The sequence below is a fragment of the Aplosporella prunicola genome, assembly GCF_010093885.1.
Source record: "Aplosporella prunicola CBS 121167 unplaced genomic scaffold K452scaffold_15, whole genome shotgun sequence".
Lineage (NCBI taxonomy): Eukaryota > Fungi > Ascomycota > Dothideomycetes > Botryosphaeriales > Aplosporellaceae > Aplosporella > Aplosporella prunicola.
Window position 1 is genome coordinate 483664 of NW_022983543.1, and position 22910 is coordinate 506573.

At 54.4% G+C, this 22910-nt stretch overlaps 10 protein-coding genes across 10 annotated transcripts; 8 read left to right on the top strand and 2 right to left on the bottom strand.

The window, feature by feature from the left end:
* Positions 1–1229: 1229 nt before the first annotated feature.
* K452DRAFT_195300 (uncharacterized protein) lies at positions 1230–1835 on the top strand (the record flags this gene model as incomplete). Its single annotated transcript, XM_033535940.1, has 1 exon — positions 1230–1835. A coding segment is annotated over one exon (606 nt), but the record flags the coding sequence as incomplete, so codon positions are not given.
* Positions 1836–2276: 441 nt separating this feature from the next.
* On the top strand, positions 2277–2750 carry K452DRAFT_299055 (uncharacterized protein; the record flags this gene model as incomplete). The annotated part of the gene is made up of 1 exon (XM_033542178.1): positions 2277–2750. One exon carries the CDS (start codon positions 2277–2279, stop codon positions 2748–2750), a length of 474 nt encoding a protein of 157 aa, XP_033396703.1.
* Positions 2751–3282: 532 nt separating this feature from the next.
* Positions 3283–4830, bottom strand: K452DRAFT_229368 (uncharacterized protein; the record flags this gene model as incomplete). Its single annotated transcript, XM_033537036.1, has 2 exons — positions 3283–4547; positions 4596–4830. The coding sequence occupies 2 exons, from the start codon at positions 4828–4830 to the stop codon at positions 3283–3285; spliced, it is 1500 nt and encodes a 499-aa protein (XP_033396704.1).
* A 1261-nt stretch (positions 4831–6091) lies between these two features.
* Positions 6092–8247, bottom strand: K452DRAFT_359403 (uncharacterized protein). The gene is made up of 4 exons (XM_033546263.1): positions 7933–8247; positions 7570–7880; positions 7080–7509; positions 6092–7022 (listed from the first exon to the last, which is right to left on the bottom strand). The coding sequence occupies exons 1-4, from the start codon at positions 8057–8059 to the stop codon at positions 6214–6216; spliced, it is 1677 nt and encodes a 558-aa protein (XP_033396705.1). The 5' UTR covers positions 8060–8247; the 3' UTR covers positions 6092–6213.
* A 488-nt stretch (positions 8248–8735) lies between these two features.
* K452DRAFT_288377 (uncharacterized protein) lies at positions 8736–10069 on the top strand. The gene is made up of 2 exons (XM_033540643.1): positions 8736–9659; positions 9764–10069. Exons 1-2 carry the CDS (start codon positions 8979–8981, stop codon positions 10034–10036), a joined length of 954 nt encoding a protein of 317 aa, XP_033396706.1. The 5' UTR covers positions 8736–8978; the 3' UTR covers positions 10037–10069.
* Positions 10070–10365: 296 nt separating this feature from the next.
* K452DRAFT_288379 (uncharacterized protein) lies at positions 10366–11052 on the top strand. Its single transcript, XM_033540644.1, has 2 exons — positions 10366–10561; positions 10672–11052. Exons 1-2 carry the CDS (start codon positions 10438–10440, stop codon positions 10947–10949), a joined length of 402 nt encoding a protein of 133 aa, XP_033396707.1. The 5' UTR covers positions 10366–10437; the 3' UTR covers positions 10950–11052.
* K452DRAFT_43718 (uncharacterized protein) lies at positions 11047–12177 on the top strand. The gene has a single exon (XM_033546667.1). The coding sequence runs from the start codon at positions 11144–11146 to the stop codon at positions 11999–12001; it is 858 nt and encodes a 285-aa protein (XP_033396708.1). The 5' UTR covers positions 11047–11143; the 3' UTR covers positions 12002–12177.
* Positions 11965–14884, top strand: K452DRAFT_43672 (glycoside hydrolase family 92 protein). Its single transcript, XM_033546666.1, has 4 exons — positions 11965–12157; positions 12329–12849; positions 12902–13576; positions 13626–14884. Exons 1-4 carry the CDS (start codon positions 12060–12062, stop codon positions 14648–14650), a joined length of 2319 nt encoding a protein of 772 aa, XP_033396709.1. The 5' UTR covers positions 11965–12059; the 3' UTR covers positions 14651–14884.
* A 233-nt stretch (positions 14885–15117) lies between these two features.
* K452DRAFT_229660 (uncharacterized protein) lies at positions 15118–17966 on the top strand (the record flags this gene model as incomplete). The annotated part of the gene is made up of 4 exons (XM_033537054.1): positions 15118–15678; positions 15734–15833; positions 15890–16452; positions 16509–17966. 4 exons carry the CDS (start codon positions 15118–15120, stop codon positions 17964–17966), a joined length of 2682 nt encoding a protein of 893 aa, XP_033396710.1.
* A 793-nt stretch (positions 17967–18759) lies between these two features.
* On the top strand, positions 18760–20817 carry K452DRAFT_334512 (glycoside hydrolase family 78 protein; the record flags this gene model as incomplete). Its single annotated transcript, XM_033545198.1, has 2 exons — positions 18760–19881; positions 19936–20817. 2 exons carry the CDS (start codon positions 18760–18762, stop codon positions 20815–20817), a joined length of 2004 nt encoding a protein of 667 aa, XP_033396711.1.
* Positions 20818–22910: the final 2093 nt, after the last annotated feature.

Below are 22910 nucleotides of genomic sequence, written 5' to 3' on the forward strand. Positions count from 1 at the left end.
AAATTATAGTCCTAGGCAATTTTTGGTATTTGCCATTCCTGGTCATACTTCTTCGTCTATTCGGCTTGTCGGACTAGAGTTTGTTCCATCATCTTCCAATATTGAAGACTAAGTGTAGATAACTCTGGCTACAGCCTTTTAGGCTGGTTAACAGTCTCAAACTATTAGTATCACCATTAACTAGCCATAAAGTTCCTCTCGTAAAATTTGTAAAGATATACGAAAGCCTATGCAAATTCTAACCGGATATACCGATAAATACCTTCTTAAAGGTTATAACTTACTGACTAACCCTAATATTCTAGCTAGGCTTAGCTATACTAGCGAGACCCTAATAGTATTTAAAAGGAAATATTAACGTTTGTTAGTACCGTCAACCATCGTTAACCGAGTTTTACTATCTAGTGAGATAGAGAACGGCCTAAACAGTCCCTACAGGGTACTATTTATCTAGCTATAAGCCTAAGTCCTAGGTATAACGAGGAGATTCTCTATAAACTACTCCTTGTCTAGCTAAAAGCCTAAATCCTAAGTATGAGTAAAACGGTCTGAGAGCGTATATATACTATAAATAGCTTAACTAGATTTCTTCTTCTACTCCTTATAAGTGTTGTTATCTCGTTAGACGTTAGATCTCGTTTAACGGTGACGGACGTGTTGTGATGACAAAGGGATTCGTTGAACAACTTAAGGTCTCAAACGAACTTTACCGTTGTTAAAATTTCATTGTCTAAAATCAGTGCGAACACTTCAGACAATGTCCTTGTTGACATATCCCCAAGAGTATATTAGCACCAGCAGGCGTCTATCTATGATAACCAGTCTTTTCAGTAACCAGCACAGCCTCACACCAAGAGATTGTATACGACAGTTCAAACCATGTTAAACATCAACATCAGCCTGTTAGGCACATTTTATTCACGATGAAAATTGCGATGAGCAGGGAGGCCGAGCAATTTTTCGGTGCGTCTAGGATATTTGCCGTACGAGGAGAGGAGTTCCTCATGCATCAGCGGGAAAATTGGTCTCTAGCTACGAACCGTACCGGTACCAGCATGACCATGAGAACCAGCGCCCCAGAGATGCAGGTTGCCGACGATGGCTCTACAACGATCGATACTATAGTCATACTGCGCTTCCAGGGTATGCCTTCCTGGTTGCCAACTCACGTTGCGCCCCTTGAGGAACGCGACTGCTCCATTTGTATGGAGACTGAAGTGTGCTACGACTCCTGCCCCATACACGTTATGTGCAAGGATTGTCTGACGTACATCTTCGGCGAGGCAGCGAAGAACGAGACCAGCTACCCGCCGAAGTGTTGCAACGAACACAGACGGAACGGCATCCCTCTTCACACTGTCGAATTGGCCCTCGACACCAATCTTGCTCGCCTCTACGAAGAGCGGGTGGCTGAGTACATCATACCGGTCCAGGATAGGGTGTATTGCGGAAGCCCTAGTTGCTCGGCATTCCTCAAGGACACGCAACACTGCAACAACTGTGGCAGCGGTACATGCAGAGACTGCAGGAAGCTCATCACGTCTGATGGCCACGAGTGTAGCGAAGGCAAAGTCGAGGTAGAGTACAACCCTAACTTCCGTTGCAAGGCGTGCCCTAACTGCAAGTCGCTGATCCAGCTAATCAAGGACGACGAGGAGAAACCTACCTGCAACCACATGAGCTGTGCGGTTTGCAAGTTTGAGTTCTGCTGGGTTTGCATGGAGGACTACCGCTTCCACTGCAGCTGTCCGGTATACGGCGACCCCGTGTACAATGAACAGGGCTTTACTGAAGACGGCTTCCACCGTGACACTGGATTGGATGCTGAGGGGTATGCCCGCTCTGGCTACAACCGCCGGGGTGTCAACCACCAAGGCAAAAAGCGGGATCAGGACCATGACCTGCGGTTTCCTGTGGATGATTTTTTTGACCCTGATGATGAGTCTCCTGATTCTATGGATATTGACTTTTTTGCCCCAGAGGAGGAGTCTGTTTTTCCTGCCGAGGCCGTATCTGATTCCGAGGATGATTTTCCTATGGACGACATTTTTGACCCTGTGGATCCCGTCGATGATAAGCCTGCGGAGCCTGTCGTTGAAAATACGAATCCCAGAATGGGTTTGCATGGTTCTTCTGACATTAGTCTGGAATGGCCAGCTGACTTTGCGAACTGGGAAGCTGCTATGCGGGAATGCTCTGACATAACTGGAATCGCAGATCTCCTCTAGCAAGGCCGCGGATCCAGGTTTGGCGATATTTTCATGTTTCAGCGAGGCATGAGACCGGGTCTCATCGGAGACATGGACGAAGACGAGATCCTGAACGAGGCCATGATACGCATCTTCGGCTCAGACTGGGTCGACGTTCAGCTGGAACAGAGGGAGGATGAATCCGACAGTGATAAGATCCGCCGTTTTTGGAGCATTGTGGATGAGCGCCGCCCGCCACCGCCCTTGCCCGGACTGCACAACATGGATACGTTTGTCAACGGCTTTAATAGACCTACTGATCTCGGTTCTAAAGAGATCCTCATGGCTCGTCATGAATTCAATGCCTGGTATGCAATCAGAGAACGCTTTGAGACCTACCGCCAGGCCGTCGGTGGTTTGCCGGGTCTCCCACCAACGGAGCAAATGGACAACATTGGCATCTATCTTGAGATGATGAATGCTCGGTATAACCGCCTGGGTATTCAATACCGTGCTGAATTCCATGTCCTCGACGGTGTAAAAGTCATCTTCAGGCGGTAAGGGTACAGGAGAGGGGCGTATTAGCATAAACGTATGCTAGTACACGAGGAGATACGTAAGACAAAGCTGCGTGGGGGGACGGATAGTCTCTTGAGGAGCCATAGATACTTCCATACGCGAATACTTCACGAGATCTCATATACACGCACACTGTCCTACTCCACCGGGATAATGCACTCAACACGCACTCGCTCAGTACAAATACACAAAGGCAAGACACCTTGTTCGTGGTTTCCAGTTATTTCTTTGTAGTCCCCTAGATGTTTGTTAGTGGCTTTTGCCTAGTATGAAATTATTTATCAGTATAAGCAGTTGAATTTTGTGTACTTGCATGTAGTTGAGAAATGAGTAAAAAAACTAAAAGGGGTGGGTAAATTATCCGGACCTAAAACATGAATTCGTATTTACAGCTAGAATGCCCGCTATCCAGCCCACCTTTTCAGACCCACCAGCAAACAAAGCACTTACCTTTCCCCAAGAGAAGAAACAACTCCAAACCACCACCACCACTACTACTACACTCCCCACCCGCTCACGCCCCCACCGGCACAGAAACCCCCTCCCTCTTCACCACCTCCTCCACCACCTCCACACTTCTCACGGCACACTCGCGATTCCACTCCACGATCTGCGCGCACACGCCCTCGATCGTCCGAAACGGCGCCCGATACCCCAACCCCCCCTCAGCAGGTGTTCGCCTCGCCGCCGCATCATCAAACACCAGGTGCGTGCCCGAAATGTCCCACAGCGCGGGCTGCAGGACGGCAATGTCGCCCGAAAGAGCGGGCCGGGCCGGGCGGTCGAGGCGAGAAAGGAGACGCTGCAGGGCGAGGTGGATGTGGGCGTAGGCGGCGAGGGCGTGCGCGAGCAGGAAGAAGGGCAGGGGCGGGAGAAGCGTGAATGTGGTGGGGGTGCCTGAGAGGACTGTCTCGGCGGTGTAGATGTCCGCGAAGCGGATTGGGGGGTTGGGGTCCGTGACTGTGAAGGCGCGGCCGCCGATGTCTGGCAGCTGGGAGGTGGTGGGGGCGGGGCTCGAGAGGTCGAGCAGGCGCTGCTCGAAGCAGTGGTGTCCCAGCGATACGTTCTCGGCCGACACGAAATTTGTCACGATGTGCGGGATCCAGGACGGACCGCCGCGGCGCAGCAGGTAGTTCCCGACGGTGTGGTCGGCGCTGGAGCCGTAAATGCCGTTGGCGGGTCTAATGACACCAGTGCGGAAGCCGGTGGCTTTGTCGTCGGCGGCGCGAATGAGACGTTCAGCCATGGCTTTGGATGCGGCGTAGTTGGAGTAGAAGGAGGCATGCGGTCTGTCTAGGTCGTAGTCATGCTCGCTGGTGTCGCTGAACAGCTGGAAGAAGCGGTGCGGGAAGCAGCGCCAGGGCGGGAGCCAGAATTGCGCTCTCCGCACTGCGATGGAGGCGGAGGAAGTCGCGATGAAGCAGGTGGCGCCGGTGGCTTTGGCCGCCGCGAGGACGTGTGCAGTACCAGTGACGTTGGTGGTGGTGCAGAGATGCAGCAGCTCTGGTGTGCGCTCGACAGGCCGGATCACGGCGGCGCAGTGGTGCACCGTCAGTGGGAGGTGGGATACGGACGGAGGCCATGGAGCTGAGAAGGCCTTGTGGACAGACTCTGAGTTGGAGATGTCGGCGTGCTCGAAACTGACTTGGCTCAGCTGCTGGCTTCTTTCGATTCCGCCTGAGACTTGTGGCGTCGGGTTGTGAAGGTCGATGATACGGATGGCTTCAGGGTCCTCGCCGCGTGCGAGCAGATGCAGGACGATGGCACCTCCGACCAGGCCTGCGGCACGTCAGCCCGCCCCCGGGAAGCTCAATCTACCCGACTTACCTGAGCCGCCAACCACAATATACCGTCTGCCTTGCCTTGCGGGTAGATGCTTGGTGAAGTCCAGAGGAGATTCCTGGATTTTCCCGTAGGTAGCCTTGACTTCATCTTCCGTCCATGGCTTTGCAGCAAGCCGGGTTACCTCGTCGGGGACTGAGCTCAATGCCCTGTTGAGATGGCAGAGATACAGGAACATAGCCACGCCAGCGGCCAGAAAGATCAACGAAAGGGAAGCCATGGTTGACGGCAGAACCCTGGAACCCGGAACATACATATACTAAGTGCCCTTCAATGGCTCGCTACCCACGCGAGTAGTCACATCTCAGCATAACAGTGATCCCCGCTGACGGTGGGTTACAAGTTGATCGCCGATTGGTCCTCAGATACATGGCCTACCTCCAACAAGGTCGAAGCTGCGACGGGCGTGGGAAGGGAAAAAGTACCGCAGTGTCGTGGTGCCTGGCGGGATGAAGCAAGAAGATTCGCTGATGTGCTCGCTTGCGAAGCGAGCCTCCTCCACCCTCCCCAGCACGTCTCTCCCGGGGGCCATTGACCTCGTTCTAGATCATTGCCTCACATCATACATACAAACAATTGCCGCGCTTCCTCTGACGACGATTGTCGAAACAACCACCCGCGTATCTGTCGCCGTTACGCGAGACGATATTGCTCCACCTAGCCTTGGTTCGAGATATCTAACTAACCATGTGGCATCTTGTATACTACCGTGGACTCTGATCCGAGGCGACCATATCGCCGAGTTTCAGATGGTCGGACCCCACCGCCGTCAAACGGTGCAAAAAACAAAATAAAAAAAAAACAAAAATAAACAGCAGTTGAGGCAGCAAAAAAAAAATTTTTTTTTGCTTCGCTCCCCTTGGCCCCTTGGCCTGTTTACTTTTTTTTTATTTTGTTTTTAAAAAAAAAAAAAAAAAAAAAAATAAGAAGCAGAAACGACGTCCGTTTCATGAAACAGAGCCACCGTAATGCACTCAGCTCTTCGACGATGGTGACGAGGCCACGTTGATGGACTCGCGGCTTGGAGACCCGCATGCTTCTGTGCATTACGATCGATTGCGTGCATGCGACGGTGCCGGAATCCCTGCCGAAGGTTTCTCTTCTCTGGACCCCCCTCGGCCGCCTACTTACGTGCGAATCCAAACTCACTATATAAAATAAAATAAAAAATACTCCCCTTTAGCATCGCCAAACCAAACCACCACGCATAACAACCCCCCAGCATGACGAAAGCCCCTCCAAGCCTCACGACCCCACTCCACTGCGCCCACCCGCCCAAGCCGCACAGCAAACTCGCATGCACGCGTAGCCCTACTCTAAAACACTCGGTACACACCTAGTATCCACTCTGTTCATCGTCTACGGACACGCGAGCTCTAGACTCCTACTGCTTGCATACGGATGCCTACGCAAGTAGATAATCGTGCGTACTTTCATAAAGGCATAACACGAACATCACTGTTCAAGACTAGAACGTCTGCATGTCAAAGAACCTGAATTCGCAGCAAGCTGCTGGTATAAACTCCCCAGGACCAATCCATCGTTAGCCAACCAAGGCTTCCCTTCAAACCCTCACTATTCACATAACCACCCATCAACCAATCTATAGCTTCATCCCCAACACCTTGTTCACCCTCAACGACTGCCTGATACTCAAATCGAGCATAATCTCCTCCGAGCCACCCGGGATCGCGTACGCGCGCACATCCCTATACAGCCTCTCCACCCTTGCCGCCTGTCCACCCCTCGAGTAGCTCAGCCCACCAAAGATCTGGCTGGCCTCGCGGGCGCAAAACTCAAACGTCGTGGTGGCCTGGGCCTTGAGGCCGGCAATGGCGCCGCCCAGCTTGAGCATCGCCTCCATATCGCTCATGCGCTGGCACTGGAACACCATGTTCTCCAGCCAGCTGTAGCTGGCCTCGATCTGGCGCGCCATGTGCGCGAGCTTCAGCCGGATCACCGGGTGGTCGATCAGCCGCTTGCCAAACGTGCGCCGCTTATGCGCGTACTTGACGCTGTCTTCGTAGCACACCCGGCTGAAGCGTATGCATTGGATGATTATGCCGATGCGCTCGTGGTTGAAGTTCGTCATGATGGCTTTGAAGCCCTGGTTCTCTCTGCCGAGCAGGTTCTCTACAGGCACTTTGACGTCTTCGAATGTGATGTACGTCGTGCCTGACGACCACACGCCCTGGCAGTCCATGCGCCGTGTGCTGACGCCGCCGAAGGATCGCTCGATCAGCAGCAAGCTAACGCCGTTCATGCCCTTGTCGCTCGTCCGTACCGCGGTCGTGAAGTAGTCGGACCAGATGCCGTTGGTAATCCATTTCTTCTCGCCATTCACAATGTAGTGCTTGCCGTCTTCGGAAAGTTTGGCTTCGCACGTGAGATTGGCGACATCGCTACCAGCATCTGCCGTACAACGTTAGCCTTCCACACACAACTATCAGTGTCATGCCGTCAACTTACCAGGTTCAGTGATGGCCAAGCAAATACGCTTGTCACCGTTCAGGATACCGGGCAGGATTCGGTCAATCAGAGGCTTCTTTCCGTGCTTGACAAGCGGGGGACAGCCGATACCGAAACCACCGATCAAGTTCCAGACCAGACCGCCAGAGCCAGCACGCGAGATTTCATCCGTTAGTAGCATCTCGTGAAAGAGATCCCACTTCTCAGGAGGCACGCTAGCAATCCGCTTATCCGTCAAGTGGGTCGGGAAAGGGTGCACGCCTATAAGGCCTGCAAGATACCCGCGCTGTCCCATCTGTTTGTATATATCCTCAGACACACGCTTGCCCTCTTCCCACTCGCCGACGTTGGGAATAATCTCGGATTCTACCCATTCGCGGACTTCGGCGCGGAGGTCGGCGTGCGACTGGTTGAAGTAGGGGGAGTGATACTGTTTACTGCGGTCAGTGGGGCTGCTCCTACAATTGTGAGAGGGCATACTAGCACTTACAGATTGGTACCACGAGGGGTCCGCGAACGGCACCAAGTCGCCATATGAATCGAGCGCTTCAGGCGCTTCAACCTCTCCCGCTGCCGCCGGGCCCGGTGTCACAGAAAGAGTGCCAGACTCGGCCTTTGGCTTGGCAGCCTCCTTCTTAGCTTCTACCGGGGGAGTAGCTGGTGGTGTGGGGGGAGCAGCGGGCTTGGGCTTGCTGTCGAGGGAGCCGACTTGGAGCTGCTTCTGGTACTTCTTCAAGATACTCTCATTGTGGTATTTCCAAAACTGCTTAGAAGCATCTTTACCGGCAACACGCTGGAGGACTGGGGGAGTGTCAGCGAGGTGCCAGCGTGGCAGAGGTAAGAGAAAGCTCACTCTTCTTTCCGCCAGGGTGCTCGTCCTGGAACTTGCTCAGGTCGTAGACATCCTCGTCGACGATGATCCAGAGGTTATCGGGCTTGTTGTGAGAGGCAACGTCATCCTTTGAGAATGTCTTGGCCATGTTGAACAAAGATTTGGGGTTGTTCGAGAAGAGTGGAGCTGAGAGAGACGGGATAAGTACCACAGCGCTCGGTGGACAGGGCCTCTTTCACATGTCAAGCCGCCCACGTAAGTCACCCCGGAAGGGCGGAAATCCGGGGGAGCCGCAGAGGGGCCGAGCTGTCAGAGGGGCTTGTGATTGCATCTTTTGCACCGGGTTGCGCGCCGAAAGGCCAGCTGACGATGCTGTCATGGTTGCACTCTGGTTGCAGCTCCAGCACTTGCCGAGGCTGTCGCACCTGCTGGACCGAGGCGAGGGCACGTGCCCGTCTTTCGTGTCCGCTTTGTCTGACCGACTCCATTTCTACCTGTCTCTATTCGTCAATAATCATCACTTCTGTCTGCGGACGTCCAATCCTACTGTACACCATCAGCCTTTGCTTGCTACAGTAGATTACCCTATCCGGCAACCCCCAAACAACAAGAACTAAGACGTCAATGTGGGATGGGCCGACGCCCATCTACCGCCTACCAAGAAAGGCAATATGAGTAAAAGTGCGGAAATTCCGCTCGAAATTGATAAGCTTGATTGGTTTGTCAGAGACGCTGTCTTGGAGCTTCATTCCAGCTGCCGGCTACTGGTCAATTTTTCTTTCTTCTCCGTCACACTTGCCATTTCCCTTTTAAACACCTCCTCTGCATCTTGCCAATTCATCTTCAACAACCGTCATGGGCGCTGAAAACCTTCCAGAGACCATGCTTGCATGCCAGGTCGTAGAAGTGAATAATCTTCCAATAACTCCTCTACTCCGCCCTCATAACTCACTGGCTCGCAGTACAACAAGCCCTACAAAATCCAGCACGTCCCCGTCCCTCGCGCCCTCGGCCCGCACGATCTGCTCGTCAAAGTCGCCGTCGCCTCTCTCTGCCACACCGACAGCATGGTAGCGGCCGGCACCTTCAAAACGGCGCTGCCATGCACGGCCTCGCACGAGGGCGCCGGCACCATCGTCGCCACTGGCTCAGCCGTGTCTGAGTTCTCCGAGGGCGATCGCGTCATGTGCGGCCTGCCTCTGCATCCTTGCGGCATCTGTGATGACTGCAACGGTCCGGAGGAGCATAGACAGTACTGCACGCGCGGCGATGGCGTCATCGGCGTGCAGACTCATGGCGCGTTTTCTGAGTATGTCCTCGTTGATTCACGCACAGGTACCGTGAAGCTGCCTGACAGCGTGAGCTTCGAAACTGCGGCGCCGTTGGCGTGCGCGGGCATCACTGTCTTCCGTGCCCTGTTGCAGACAGGACTGAAGACGGGGGAATGGCTGTGCCTTGTAGGTGCAGGGGGCGGCTTGGGACATCGCGGGATTCAGTTTGCCAAAGCAATGGGGCTGAAAGTGGTGGGTATCGATGCGAGAGACCTGGGATTAGCATTGGCGAAAGAGACGGGTGTGGACGTGGTAGTCGACGCGCGCAAGGGCAAAGAAGCGGCTGCGGAAGAAGTCCAGAAAGTAACGGGTGGAGGAGGTGCCGACGCAACGGTCAACCTGTCCGATGCGAAAGGTGCTGCCGCGTTGGCGTGCGCAGTGACTAAAATGCATGGGCTTGTCGTGCAAATTGCTCAAGTAAGGGCGATCCCGTACTCCCTCGCCGTAAAAAAAAGAAAAATAAATAAAATAAAAAATAAAATAAAAAATAAAAGAGAGTTCTGCTGACGAGCCGTCTACAGCCTGATGAGATTAGCGTCCCATTTAAGGAAACCATCTTTAGAGATATCCGCATCCATGGCTCGCTCACCAGCTCCCCCGCGCAGGCAGCCCAAATGATTGACGCCGTAGCCAAGCACCGTATCTCCGTTACGACGAACCCAGTTTACGGCCTAGAAGCGATTCCCCAGCTCGTCGAGCTGTCACACGGCGGCAGGTTGCGGGGCAAAGGAATCGTCATTGTGGACCGGGCCCAAGTCGACGCGGAAAAGGAAAAAGGCGTGGAGTTGGTGTAAGAAATATGCCGTATATACGGCGGGATAGGCGGTCTTGTGGACATGTGAACGTGTGTGTGTGTGTAGATTCGTAGTTGAATGATCTCTTATGGCTCCAGAATAGATAATAGATGCATTCACCGGTGTGCCTTGATGCCTTGCGGGACCGGGCACTAGATAAACGGCCCGCCCTCCGCCAAAGACGATGACGTACGCAGAGGAAGTGGGGCCTGGGGGAGCCGCCACTAGGCCTCCAGCTCAGAGCTTGGTGGATTATAAGTATTTGCTTGCTGCCGTCTGACACTCTCCTCGCTCATCCTATTACTGTTTTTTCTTGTACCAGAAAAATTCTTCATTGTTGTAAACCAAATTTTATTGATCTCATCTTAATCCCTTTAATACCTCCTCTTCATACTGTAAATATGTCGGCAATCGGACACGTCAAGGTTGTACGAGGCGACGAGTTGCAGGTGAGCGGAGGGCAGACGGAGGGCATGACGCGGATGAACGCGATCACAGACATGTCGGATCAGCTGTGCAGCACAGGTGAGTAGACCTCATGGAGAGCAGGGGGACGCCAAGAGCGAGGGATCCGACAGTATCCGTCCGGATGGCGGCGGGCACGAGACGGACGGAAGTGCTGAGAGCGGGCGCAGTCATGATGGCGAAACCGCACACGGCCTCGGCCGTCCACCACCACGGCACCGAAGATACGACCGTCTACGCCGCCAAGGGGCACGGCTCCATCGTCAGCGACAGCGGCCGCACGCGCCAGGACCTCAAGCCCGGTGACTTTGCCCTCATCCCGGCGTTTACGCTGCACCAGGAGGTGAATGATGGCGACGAGGAGGTCGTGTGGATCATCACTCGCGGAGGACGCAATCCCGTCGTGCGCAATCTGGACGGCTGGCAAGACGGAGCGAAAGGCGACTAGCGAGGAGGTTGAGAAGAGACAAGAGTCCGGGGCTGTAAAATTAAAGGGTTTATTCCAAAGAAGAGATTGAAACATGGAGCAAGAGAGAGGCGCGGGGTGTTGCGGCGCAGGTGTGCTAACTATGGAGTCTTAAAGTCGACGGAAAGAGCTTGCCACAGGAATCCTCCGCTTCCCCAGGCGCCAAATGGACGCGCATGACGCCGTCACACAGGGTTCCTGTCGCACGGGAGATCCGCGTTCTCGCATCGCCCAGAGCCGCCGAGTTGCAGCAGCGCGTTGCGAGCCTGCGCCCTTTCATTGGCGCCCACCGACGCCCGCCTGTCGCTTGCGGGTCCGCGAATTGCTGCCACACGAGCGCGCAGCTCGCCGCCTCTGTGGTTCAGCCTGCAACCTCTTATCGCAGCACGACCTACCCGCATCATGATGGAGCAGGTTTTCAGAAAAAAATAAAAATCACCCTTCGCGTGGTGATAGTCACCTGGGCGTGGAGCGAGCGAGCCCAATTAACCCACCTCGTGCTCACTCAGCCTCGCGATATCCACCCTCAAAGGATGCCGTTTTCGTATAGAGCATCAACGGCCGAAAGAAATGCGGCGGCGCAGCCCTTGCCACAATCCATCTCCACTCGGCGCCAACCGGCAAATCCGGCCCCCAAGCTGCTATCAGTGGCTGCATCTCCCGCACACCCCCTGCACGCTTCCGTTTGCGCCTCTCGACGACGGTGCAGGCGGCACGCTGTGCCCTCTTCCTTCTCGAGCCGCCAGCCCATTCTCACGCTGCACCTGCCTTGCACGTCCGCCATGAGCGCCCTGCGTGTGATAAAATGCGCTGTGGGGCCGCTTCTTTGCACACCCTCGTTTGGGACACGGCTTGCTGCCTGTTGGCATGGGTCCACAAATAGGACTGCATTGAAGAAGCATGTGCTGCTCTCGCGCGCGCTGTTACCTATATATTCGCTAGTGTACAACGGCGGAGTTGTGCTATTCATCATTTTTCTTTTTATTCTAGTAAAGGGGCTTTGTTCCAATCCAGGGTGGTCCTTCGCTTTATAACTAAGTCTGTGTCGCTCTTTTGTTTGTTCTCCAGGCTTTACAGTTCCCAGACGTAGTCATGCATTTGCATCCTCTCTCGGTGACCGTGGCTCTTGGTGCACTTGCGGGCAGGACGTTCGCGCAGGATGCAGATTATACTAAATATGTGGATCCTTTGTAAGTCTTCTTCTTTAGTCCAAACAATCTTTCCCTCTAGAGTTGGTGCAGAACCACGGAAGGGTGGGAGATGCAATAGTATCTTTGGTGAAGAAGGGTTATTAAAGAAGTCTCCGAGCCTCCGCTGGAGTTTGGTTATCATTACCTTCATTGTGCTGATCAACACACTAGTCATGGAACCGAAAATGGGGGCAACATGTTTCCCGGCGTCGTACCCGCCCCCTTCTCAGTAGTTAAGCTCGGCCCGGACGTATCATCAGGTACGACCGATGCCTACTCAGGCTACCTGCCCACAGGCAACGTGACGGGCTTCAGCATGATGCACGAGTCGGGCACCGGCGGCGCGCCCAAGTACGGCGTCGTGTCGCAAATGGGTGTCGTGGGTGCCGTGTCTAATCCGTTGCTGGACCTGTCAGCTGCCCGCGCTGTCGAGGACCAGGCTCGCGTTGGCTACTACCGCTCCGAGCTAACTACTGGTGTTGTCGTCGACCTGGCTGGAACTAACCATGCTGGCTTTTATCACTGGACTTTTCCACGTGCTGATACCCACAGCATTGTCGTCGATGTGAGCCATGTGCTGCCAAGCTTCCGTGGCTTGGGTTGGGGCCAGCAGTATACGGGTGGTAACTTTGAGGTTTTTCCTGACGGCCATTACGAGGGCAATGGCACATATAATGGCGGCTGGAACCTCTGTATGTTGACCTCGGTAACAATACTTTGTTTTTTTGTGTTAACGATGTATAGCTCCGGACTGGACCATTCATTTTTGCGGCCGTTTCGACATTACCCCTAGCAGTAGTAAGACGTTTTCGGGCGTTGACCAGGCACTCTCACAGTATGGCGAGAGTGCCAGTGTGTCAGGCACCGAGCGCCTTGGTGGCGTCTTCACATTCAACGAAACTTCCGTCTCGTCTCGAGTCGGTATTTCTTTCATCTCTTCTGCCAAGGCCTGCGCCTTCATTGATTCTGAGATCCCCGCGGCGACGGGCTTGGATTCACTCGTCCGGGCCTCCCAGGAAACATGGAACGCAGAGGTCCTTCGCAAGGTCGAGACCAGCTCAACCAATGCCACTTTGTTGACCCAGCTGTACAGCAGTCTTTACGGCATGCACCTGATACCCTCGAACCGCACGGGCGAAAACCCGAAGTGGGAGAGCAGCGAGCCGTACTACGACGATATCTTCACCTTCTGGGACCTGTTCCGGTGCACGACGGCGTTGATTCAAGTGCTCCAGCCAGAGGCGTACGAGGAGCAGATACGCAGTCTGATTGACATCTGGCGGCACGACGGCTGGATGCCCGATGCGCGTAGCAGCAACTTCAACGGACGTGTGCAAGGCGGCTCCAACGCCGACAACGTGCTGGCGGACGCGTATGTTAAAGGGGTTAGAGGGGCGGTGAATTGGGAGGATGGATTCAGTAAGCATCGCTGAGAACCCTAGGCGTATGGTGGTTAACTCTCTGACAGAAGCTATGCTCGCGGATGCTGAGAAGGCTCCCCCTGGTAACAACGACCCCTCGACTGCGCCAGACACGTCTTCCACGGCACAAGGCCGCGGCGCGTTGCCTGACTGGATCAGGTACGGCTATATCACGCCCGCATACTCCCGGGCCGTTTCTCGCGCCGTTGAGTACTCAGCAAACGACTTTGGCCTTTATCAAGTCGCGACGGGGTTAGACGACACAACTTCGGCGGCTAAGTACCTGAACCGCAGCCGCAACTGGCGTAATCACTGGAATCCAAACGCGTCGTCCCGAGGCTTTACCGGGTTCGTTGTGCCGCGGAAAGCGGACGGCAGCTTTGTCGCACAAGATCCACAGGGGTGCGGGGGCTGCTACTGGGCGGATCCGTACTACGAGGACAACTCGTGGACGTACAGCTTCAATGCGCACCACGACATGGCGACGACAGTGGAGTTGATGGGCGGGACATCGCGGTTCGTAGCGCGGCTGGACGAGTTTTTTGATGCTGCCCTCTACAACCCGGCCAACGAGCCCGGCTTCACGACACCATACCTGTACAACTTCGCCGGGCGTCAAGATCGCACAGTGGCGCGGTTGCGCGACATTGCGGGGCAGCGATACGGGGCGGGGCGGGACGGCATCCCGGGAAACAGCGACGCGGGGGCGATGCAGTCATGGATCCTGTGGAACATGCTGGGCCTGTACCCGGTGACGGGGCAGACGACGTTTCTGGTGGGCAGCCCATGGTTTGAGCGCGTAGCCGTGGATCTGGGCAACGGTCGGCGGTTGGTGGTGAGCAGTAGTGGCGGCGAAGAGGGCCCCTACGTACAGAGCCTGCGGGTGAACGGGCAGCAGTGGGATCGCGCGTGGGTGGCGTGGGAGGATGTGTTTGCGCGCGGAGGAGAGATGGAGTTTGTGCTGGGGGCGCAGGCAGCTGAGTGGGCGACGGGTGACTTGCCGCCAAGCCCAGCGGTGTCCGGATCCGGGTCGGTGGGCAGCGGAGGTGGAGGTGGTGGGCAGAGGAAATGACGCCGCCAAGTCCGCGGAAAAGAAGTGGTGGTGGTCCTCGTGCTGGTGGGTTTCTTGGCGTTTGCACGCGTGGTCGAGGCCTGGACCCTGGGTGGCGGAAGCGGTGAGAAGACGCGAAACCCTCGTCGACGACGCGTCCATCCTGAGGGCTGTTGCTAGAGTGACTTCGTCTACCCCAGGATTTCGTCTGATAAGGCGCAATCTGCCACTGCTTTCCCATTGGCCGCAAGCGGCGCATGCTCTTTCAGGTCATTCCGCTACGCCTCTCTTGGCCCGCCCGCTGCTTGTCAGCCAGTCGCTTCCGGTCCCTACCCCAGAGAGGCGTTAGCCATGGCCGCCTGGACCACGAGCCCGAGCGTCCCGTGGGTTGAGTATATACGGGTCCCGCTGGCTCACAGGCTGAACCGTCCACCTTCCCGCCCTACAAAATCACCCGTCTCTCTCCCAGCCTGGTTTGTTTGACCACCATGGCTTCATCCTCGCTCACCTCAGCAGCGGCAGCGGCCACGGCCACCGCCTCCAACCGTGCCACTCCTCAAGGCGGCATCCTCGAGGGCTCCAATCCCACCCACTACAACCCTAAGGACCCTATTATCATCTTCATCATCCAGGCCGGTATCATCATCATCTTCTGCCGCTTGCTGCACTACCCGCTGCAGCGCCTGCGCCAACCTCGCGTCATCGCCGAGGTCATCGGTGGCATCTTGCTGGGCCCTTCCGTCTTGGGCCGCATCCCACATTTCACGGAGACCATATTCCCCACCGCCAGCATGCCAAACTTGAGCCTCGTCGCAAACCTGGGACTGGTGCTGTTTCTGTTCCTTGTCGGCCTCGAGGTTGACCTGAGATTCTTGGTCAGCAATTGGCGCGTTGCTTTGAGCGTTGGCTTGGCGGGCATGGCTCTGCCGTTTGGTCTTGGCGCTGCTATTTCGTATGGCCTGTATCATGAATTCCGATCTGAAGAGGGAACAGTGCCCGTGAACTTTGGTGTCTATCTGCTCTTTATTGGTGTGGCTATGGCTATCACGGTATGTATGTCTTCGTAAAGGGACTGGGCGCGAATTCCATTGCTGACTTCGATAGGCTTTTCCTGTCTTGTGCAGAATCTTGACCGAATTGAAGCTCATCACAACACCTGTGGGTGTTATCGTACTCTCAGCCGGTGTGGGCAATGACGTCGTGGGTAGGCTGAACCTCTTTTCTTCCCCAGACCTGTTCTTTGCAGCTAATCCTTGTCAGGCTGGGTATTGCTCGCACTCTGCGTGGCTCTCGTAAATGCTGGCACCGGCCTCACGGCACTCTGGGTGCTACTTACTTGTGTAGGATACTCGCTTTTCCTAGCATTTGCCATTCGTCCCGCCTTCATGTGGGTACTCGTAAAGACACGCAGTCTTCAGGATGGCCCAAGCCAGGGTGTCGTCACCTTGACCCTCCTTCTGGCCTTGACGTCGGCCTTTTTCACCGGCGTCATCGGCGTGCATCCTATCTTCGGTGCCTTCATGGTCGGACTGATCTGTCCCCACGAGGGAGGCTTCGCCATCAAAGTCACTGAGAAAGTCGAGGACTTGGTCAGCGCGTTGTTCCTACCGCTCTACTTTGCGCTGTCGGGTCTCAGCACAAACCTTGGACTGCTTGACAGTGGCATGGTGTGGGCGTACGTCATCGGTGTCATTGCAGTTGCTTTCTGCGCCAAGTTTATTGGTGCGACTCTGGCTGCTCGCGCTAATGGGCTGGTCTGGAGAGAGTGCTTCACTATCGGTTCTTTGATGAGTTGCAAGGGCTTGGTTGAGTTGATTGTCCTGGTGAGTGCACAGGGAAGTAAACTACAGACTACAAATCACTGACCGATATGTTCTAGAACATTGGACTTCAAGCGAAGATTCTCAGCCAAAGGACGTTCACTATATTCGTCGTCATGGCCTTGGTTACCACCTTCGCTACCACTCCGTTAACCATTGCGCTGTACCCTCCTTCCTACCAGAAGAAGCTTGAGGCATGGAAGCGGGGCGAAATCGACTGGGACACTGGTGCTCCGCTCACTGGCCACGATGAAGCCAGCGGCGCCGACAGCCTTGCCTATGAAAAACTTGAGGGCACCAAGGTCCAGCGCATCCTCGTCTACTTGCGTTTAGATAATATGTCCGCCCTGCTCCCCTTCGTCTCCCTTTTCGGAGGTGAACCTCGGCAATCCAAGCCCGCTCACCATCCATCGATGAGCGCTGGAGACGAGCAATCCGGAACGCCACCCAAGAGGCCCGTCCAGGCTCACGGCATGCGTCTTCTGGAGCTAACCGAGCGTAGCTCCTCCGTCATGAAGGTATCGGAGGCGGAGGAGTACGGGATTCATGACCCTATTGTCAACACCTTCCGGACATTTGGCTACCTCAACAATCTCGCCATATCCGGAGAGGTCGCTGTTATCCCAGAAACTTCGTTTGCCGGCACTCTTGTCTCCAAGGCCTCGGATGCATCCTCCGACATGATCATCCTCCCCTGGAGCGAGACGGGTAATATGTCGGAGCTATCCGTCATTTCCCATGAAGCAGTGCGGCACAAGCTCGACGCCAATACGTATAACAGCTTCGTAACTTCAGTCCTCGACAATGCAACCTGTGCAACCGCCATATTCATCAACGGTGAATTTGGTGGTTCAGCCTCCAAAGAGCGTCAGAAGATCAGTCGCTCGGTTTCACACCTCTCGCTGCGCTCTGAGAACCGCAGCACTGTTGCCCAGGCGCCCTCGAACCGCTCGCATCACGTATTCTTCCCCTTCTTCGGCGGAGCCGATGACCGCGCCGCCCTTCGCCTCGTCCTTCAGCTCGCCGAACACCCGGACGTTACGGCCACAATCGTGCATTTTGAGGCGCCGCGCACCCACGCACGTGCTTCGTCGGCCAGCACCGAAGCATCTGGGCCTGTTACCGGCTCGCACAAACACCCTGCTGCTGCGACGGCGGCGGCACACGATGACGCGGAGGCGGACGCGGCTTTCTTCTCGTCACTGCGCGCTTCGCTGCCTGCGTCCCTAACGTCACGCGTGGCGTTCGACGCTGTTACGACTTCGCTCCCATCGGATTCTCTCACGACTGCAGCGCTGGAGCGCGCGCGGGAGGAACTGGGCCAGAATCCTCGCAATGCGGGGGATGTGGTTGTGTTGGGGCGGCGGCGGCGGGATGGCGTGGAGCTGGAAGAGGTAGATGATGGGGTGAGTGTACAAGCGCAGAATTGTTTGGGCGTGTTGGCGGAGAAGGTGGTGAGAGTGGGGGTGAGAGCTAGTGTGTTGGTTGTACAGGCGAGGGGGGCTGCTGCGTCATGAGTCATGATTAATGGGCTAATGGATTGAGGGGGGAGATATGATGGTTGACTGATGGGGGATCCATCGGACGGACTGGTAATGAGTTAATGATATATGATATGGGTGATTGATTGGAGTCAAGAATGTGGGGTATGTGGTTAGTCCTTTTCTTTCTGAAAGCCCGTCACTGTTAAGCGAGTGGAAAGATACAAGCAGTCCTTGTAGTATACTCCTTGTCTAGCTATAAGCCTAAGTCCTGTATACTACTGAAAGGTCTTAAAGCGCATATATTTGTACATACTATAATAATTAGCTGGATTAATTTTCCCATTCCATATAAGTGTGTGTTTAAATCTAATTAGGCGATGAATCTTGACGGATGTTAACCTTTCCGTTTCCCGTCTGTCCCGAGGGCTGTTGGTCTGCAAGCCATTTCGGAAGTCGGAAATCGGAAGTTGGTATGGCGGTACCTCCGCATGATGCCCCACGGGGATGCCTCCTCTCGCTTAGCCTCCGATCCCTGCGCCCCGCTCCTGGCGGGGGTTTGTCGTCATACCTTTCACCGACCACTGCTCATCTCACCATCTGACTTGCTTTCGGTGAGAATTGTGCCGAACGCTGTAGTTTAACAGCTGATCATCACGGTTCGGCCGTATACCTAACCATCACAACGGGTACAGAAATCCGAAGACAGGGAAATACCATGAGCTTTACTTGGCAAGAAAATTATGGAAAAAGAGCATAAATCATGATGTTAGCCGGCAGCAAGAGCTTAATGACTGGCACTGCTTTGCTGCTTTTCTTTTTTGTCACCATGCGTCTAACCTCTACTTTAGTTGGGACAACACTCCTTGTCTCCACATCTTCGGCTGTGCCTTACAGCGAATACATCCTAGCGCCCAGCTCCCGAACCATCATCCCCCCGGCTATTAACCAAATCAATGGTACTGTCCGAGATGCTGCCTCTCTGGTAAACGGTACCCGCGGGCAAGCCGTATTCAACGGTAGCTCGGCAGTCACATTTGACTTCCAGAAGAACATCGGCGGTCTCGTCACCATTGAGGTTGGAAGCTCTTCTTCGCCGGACGCTTTTATTGGTGTGACCTTTACGGAATCGAATCTCTGGATCAGCGGTGAGGCAAGCGATGGTACAGCAGACGCTGGGCTTGACTCCCCTATCTGGTTTCATGTTGGCAACAGACCTGGGAATTATACGGCCCCCAGGGAGAATGACCGTGGTGCATTCCGTTATCTCAGCCTGGTGAGTAATACCTCGGCCACGGTGGAGGTGAAAAGCGTCAGTGTCAACTTCACTGCTGCACCTCTCCAAGACTTGCGGGACTACAAGGGTTATTTCCACTCGGACGATGAACTGCTGAACAAGGTCTGGTATGCGGGAGCATACACCAATCAGCTTTGCACAATCGATCCAACTTACGGCGATTCTTTGCCGTGGCTCAACATTATTGATTCTGATACGAACATCAGCCTGCCTCAGACGAACGATTGGTATAATAACCACACAATCACCAACGGCAGCAGTACCATCACCGATGGTGCCAAGCGTGATCGCCTTGTATGGCCTGGCGACTTGGAAGTTGCTTTGCCTAGCATATTTGTTAGCACGCATGACCTGTACAGTGTCAAGACGGCCATCGAAGCCTTGTACCAACTCCAGGACCCTTCTACAGGCGAGCTTCCGTACGCTAGCAATCCTTTCCACAGCAAGAAAAACTCGCACAGCTTTACATATCACTGCCATAGCCTTATTGGCCTAGTACTCTACTACCAGTACTCTGGTGACCTCGAGCTTCTGGCCAAATATTGGGACCAGTTCAAGTTTGGCCTACAATGGGCAATTAGCAGTATTGATTCATCAGGACTGGCTAACATCACCGCCACCGCTGACTGGTTGCGTCCGGGAACAAGCTCGCACGTCAGTATTTTCTCAGTCAATTCTTATGCCTACTGTTGACAATCTTTAAAACAGAACATCGCGGCCAACGCCATCTTATACCACACCATCAACCGAGCCATCGAAGTCGCGGCCATCTTAAATGATACTGCCCACGCCGCAAACTGGACCACCACAGCCGCACGAATCAAAACGACCGCCAACACGCTCCTCTGGGACGAATCCGCTGGCCTCTACCGGGACAACGAAACGACGACGCTCCACCCACAAGACGGCAACGTCTGGGCCATTAAAGCCAACCTCACCACTCCCTCCCGCGCCACACGCATCTCATCCTCGCTCCGCGCGCGCTGGGGCCCCTACGGCGCCCCCGCCCCCGAAGCCTTCAACACGACCATCTCGCCCTTCATCGGCAGCATCGAGCTCGACGCGCACGTCTTAGCCGGCAATCCCGTCGCCACGCTCGACCTCATCCGCTTGCAATGGGGCTACATGCTCACGGACCCGCGCATGACGCAGAGCACGTTTATTGAGGGCTACAGCACCGATGGCGCGACGACCTACGCGCCGTATAGCAACACGCCGCGCGTCTCGCACGCACATGGCTGGTCCACAGGGCCCACGGCCGCGTTGATGTTTTGGACTGCGGGGTTGAGGGTCGTAGAGGCTGCGGGGAGACGGTGGCGCGTTGAGCCGTTGATGGGGGACTTGCGGAGTGTGGAGGCGGGGTTCGTAACGCGGCTCGGGTCGTTTGCATGTGAGGTTGTGAGAGGGAACGGGACGGCGGGGGCGGTGGAGAAGTTTTCGTTCGTGGCGCCGGAGGGGACGAGTGGGGATGTGAAATTGCCGGCGGGGATGGAGGGCGTGTTGGTCGAGGAGGGAGGTGAGTGCGTGAAGTTAGAGGGTGGTATTGCCAGCGGAGTGGCGGGTGGGAAGTGGACGTTGGAGGTGGAGTGAGGTTGGTGCTTTTTCGTATGTTATGGCAAAAGTTCTTGGAAATATATATTGAGCAGGCATGTTGTCTAGTTGAATTATACGAATGGCGTGTTCAATGCAGTGATAAATGGCTAGAGCTAAGTTGAAGTGAGGGCATATTTGTCTGTTACGTCGACACTGATACACCACGGAGTGATAGTGAAACGTAGCAGACGCTGGTACTGATACTGACACTGCCAATCACACCAGTATGCCTACAGCGCTAATTTCTGGTGTTCTTGATTAATCAAATCTCTGTATTCTATATCAACCAAGAAAGAAATCCTTTAGCTCGGATATATATATGCTCTTTACATAACCCCAGGGACCGACCAGTCAAACAAGAAGGGCTATGTGCCTTCAAAACAACAAAAAGTCAACTATGATCGCTTCTTAAAGACAGTAAAGCATCAAATCTCACCGGCTATGTCTGCCAGTGAAGGCCATATCGATCTTTGCCAGTAACTCCAAAGCAGAAACTAAGTACGGAAATACAGCCAGGGATCGATGGAGACGGCTTCCTTGTAGCCTCTTAGCGCATCGACGTAGTAGTCTCTTTTGCGATCGCTATACTGCGGCTGATAGTACTGGAAGTTTCCCCTGATGGGCTGCTGCGCGAAATTTTTACCGGTCGAGCGGACGTGGAAATCGGGCCCGAGTCTGTAGTGTGCGAACCCGGAGCTCGGGTCTACCCAATACTCGGCGGGGTTGTAGGATATGTAGTACGAGCTGGTGCGGGCGATTCTGGGGTTTTCACTGTAACGCTGCATTATCGTGGTTGGCTGGGGAACCTCGGTGATGGCTAGAAAGTATGAGGGGTTCGTGTGTACTGCTGTAGGTGAGAGATGTGGCTGGTGGTTTCTTGTCTGGGAAAGACCAGGAGCAGAGACGTCTGCGGAAGTATTTATATGTAGGCTTCACTGGTGCCAGAGAAGGAAATACATGGCAGGCACACTGGTCGGGTGTGTGGGACTGATGACCTTTTGAGGCTGCATCTCCTACAGCTCAGGTTCAGGTTTGCTAGACCTAGAGATGTCGAGCTACATATCTGAACGCTTGTGATGAGGAGGCATCGTAACGCATGCCCCCGCTTGTCGCGTGCCCTTGGAAGTCACGCCAGCTTGATTGTAGAACGAACTAGCTATAACTGCGATTAGGAAGTATAACGGAAGTGTAACACAGTTGATAGGCTATACTCGTTGATCGTCCATGTCCGGTCTACAGTAACGTGTGCATCTTTGGTGCAGGCACAAATATAGTCGTTTCTCTTTTATCGCTCCAAGAAGCTCCAAATCATGATTTATGTCTCACATTAGCTCATTTAGAAATCAGCCTTGTCAATTTTTGAGATACTGTTTATATAATGGAATGAATCGGCCTAGTCTGCAAAGACAGCCAAGATAAAATATGTTGAACCGCCCGGTGCTGTTTCGCTACCCGGTGGCATATTAAGGTAGTCCTGTCCCTGTTCAGAGACTTGATGGACTAGTTGAATCTGCAAAAAAGATCCTGGCGACATCAAGCAGAAAAATTCTGTTCCGTGTCATGACCAAGAAGCCAGAAAGCGCAATTATGAGTTAAGATATCGCTCACGGAGACGTCAGGACGGAGTAGGCAAGTGGCAACAAGCTCTATCCAATAAGAATGAGCATATTGTTCCTAAGTTTCTTGTTCGATTAGCTTGATAGGGCTGAATCACATGCCTGCACGCAAGGGGGAGAAGGGAGCAGAAGGAAAATCCTAGATAGGAAGCCCAGTACCAAAGGGTGTCCCAAATTGCGCCAGCCATGGGAGAGAGGTCATGCGCGCTGACACGTGAATGTCGCATTCTCGACAAGAGAAGTACTCTGGGTTATGTGCAGGGCGCCTGTAACCAGTAACCAAGTTGCCCTACGAAGACGAAAATAGCCAAAGCAATGGTGCGACGCTACTCCTACGGGTTCACATGAAGAAATATTCAGGCAGGCAGGGTATGCAGGTTAGGGTTTCCAGATGACCCTCCCCAAGATATGCCCGGATGACTGGCATACACCCATGTCAGCACCTTGTGTCCGGATTGAAACAAGCAGGGGTTT

What these genes read in the sequence shown, in the direction of transcription:
- K452DRAFT_359403 (XM_033546263.1), bottom strand. Translation starts at nt 8,059, where the DNA reads ATGGCCAAGACATTCTCAAAGGATGACGTTGCCTCTCACAACAAGCCC. An exon ending in GCACCCTGGCGGAAAGAAGA is followed by an intron (nt 7,881 to 7,932) that starts GTGAGCTTTCTC and finishes ACACTCCCCCAG; the next exon opens with TCCTCCAGCGTGTTGCCGGT. An exon ending in CTTGGCCATCACTGAACCTG is followed by an intron (nt 7,023 to 7,079) that starts GTAAGTTGACGG and finishes GTTGTACGGCAG; the next exon opens with ATGCTGGTAGCGATGTCGCC.
- K452DRAFT_288379 (XM_033540644.1), top strand. Translation starts at nt 10,438, where the DNA reads ATGTCGGCAATCGGACACGTCAAGGTTGTACGAGGCGACGAGTTGCAG. An exon ending in GGATCAGCTGTGCAGCACAG is followed by an intron (nt 10,562 to 10,671) that starts GTGAGTAGACCT and finishes GAGCGGGCGCAG; the next exon opens with TCATGATGGCGAAACCGCAC.
- K452DRAFT_288377 (XM_033540643.1), top strand. Translation starts at nt 8,979, where the DNA reads ATGGTAGCGGCCGGCACCTTCAAAACGGCGCTGCCATGCACGGCCTCG. An exon ending in TTGTCGTGCAAATTGCTCAA is followed by an intron (nt 9,660 to 9,763) that starts GTAAGGGCGATC and finishes AGCCGTCTACAG; the next exon opens with CCTGATGAGATTAGCGTCCC.
- K452DRAFT_43672 (XM_033546666.1), top strand. Translation starts at nt 12,060, where the DNA reads ATGCATTTGCATCCTCTCTCGGTGACCGTGGCTCTTGGTGCACTTGCG. An exon ending in ACTAAATATGTGGATCCTTT is followed by an intron (nt 12,158 to 12,328) that starts GTAAGTCTTCTT and finishes TCAACACACTAG; the next exon opens with TCATGGAACCGAAAATGGGG. An exon ending in TAATGGCGGCTGGAACCTCT is followed by an intron (nt 12,850 to 12,901) that starts GTATGTTGACCT and finishes AACGATGTATAG; the next exon opens with CTCCGGACTGGACCATTCAT.
- K452DRAFT_43718 (XM_033546667.1), top strand. Translation starts at nt 11,144, where the DNA reads ATGACGCCGTCACACAGGGTTCCTGTCGCACGGGAGATCCGCGTTCTC.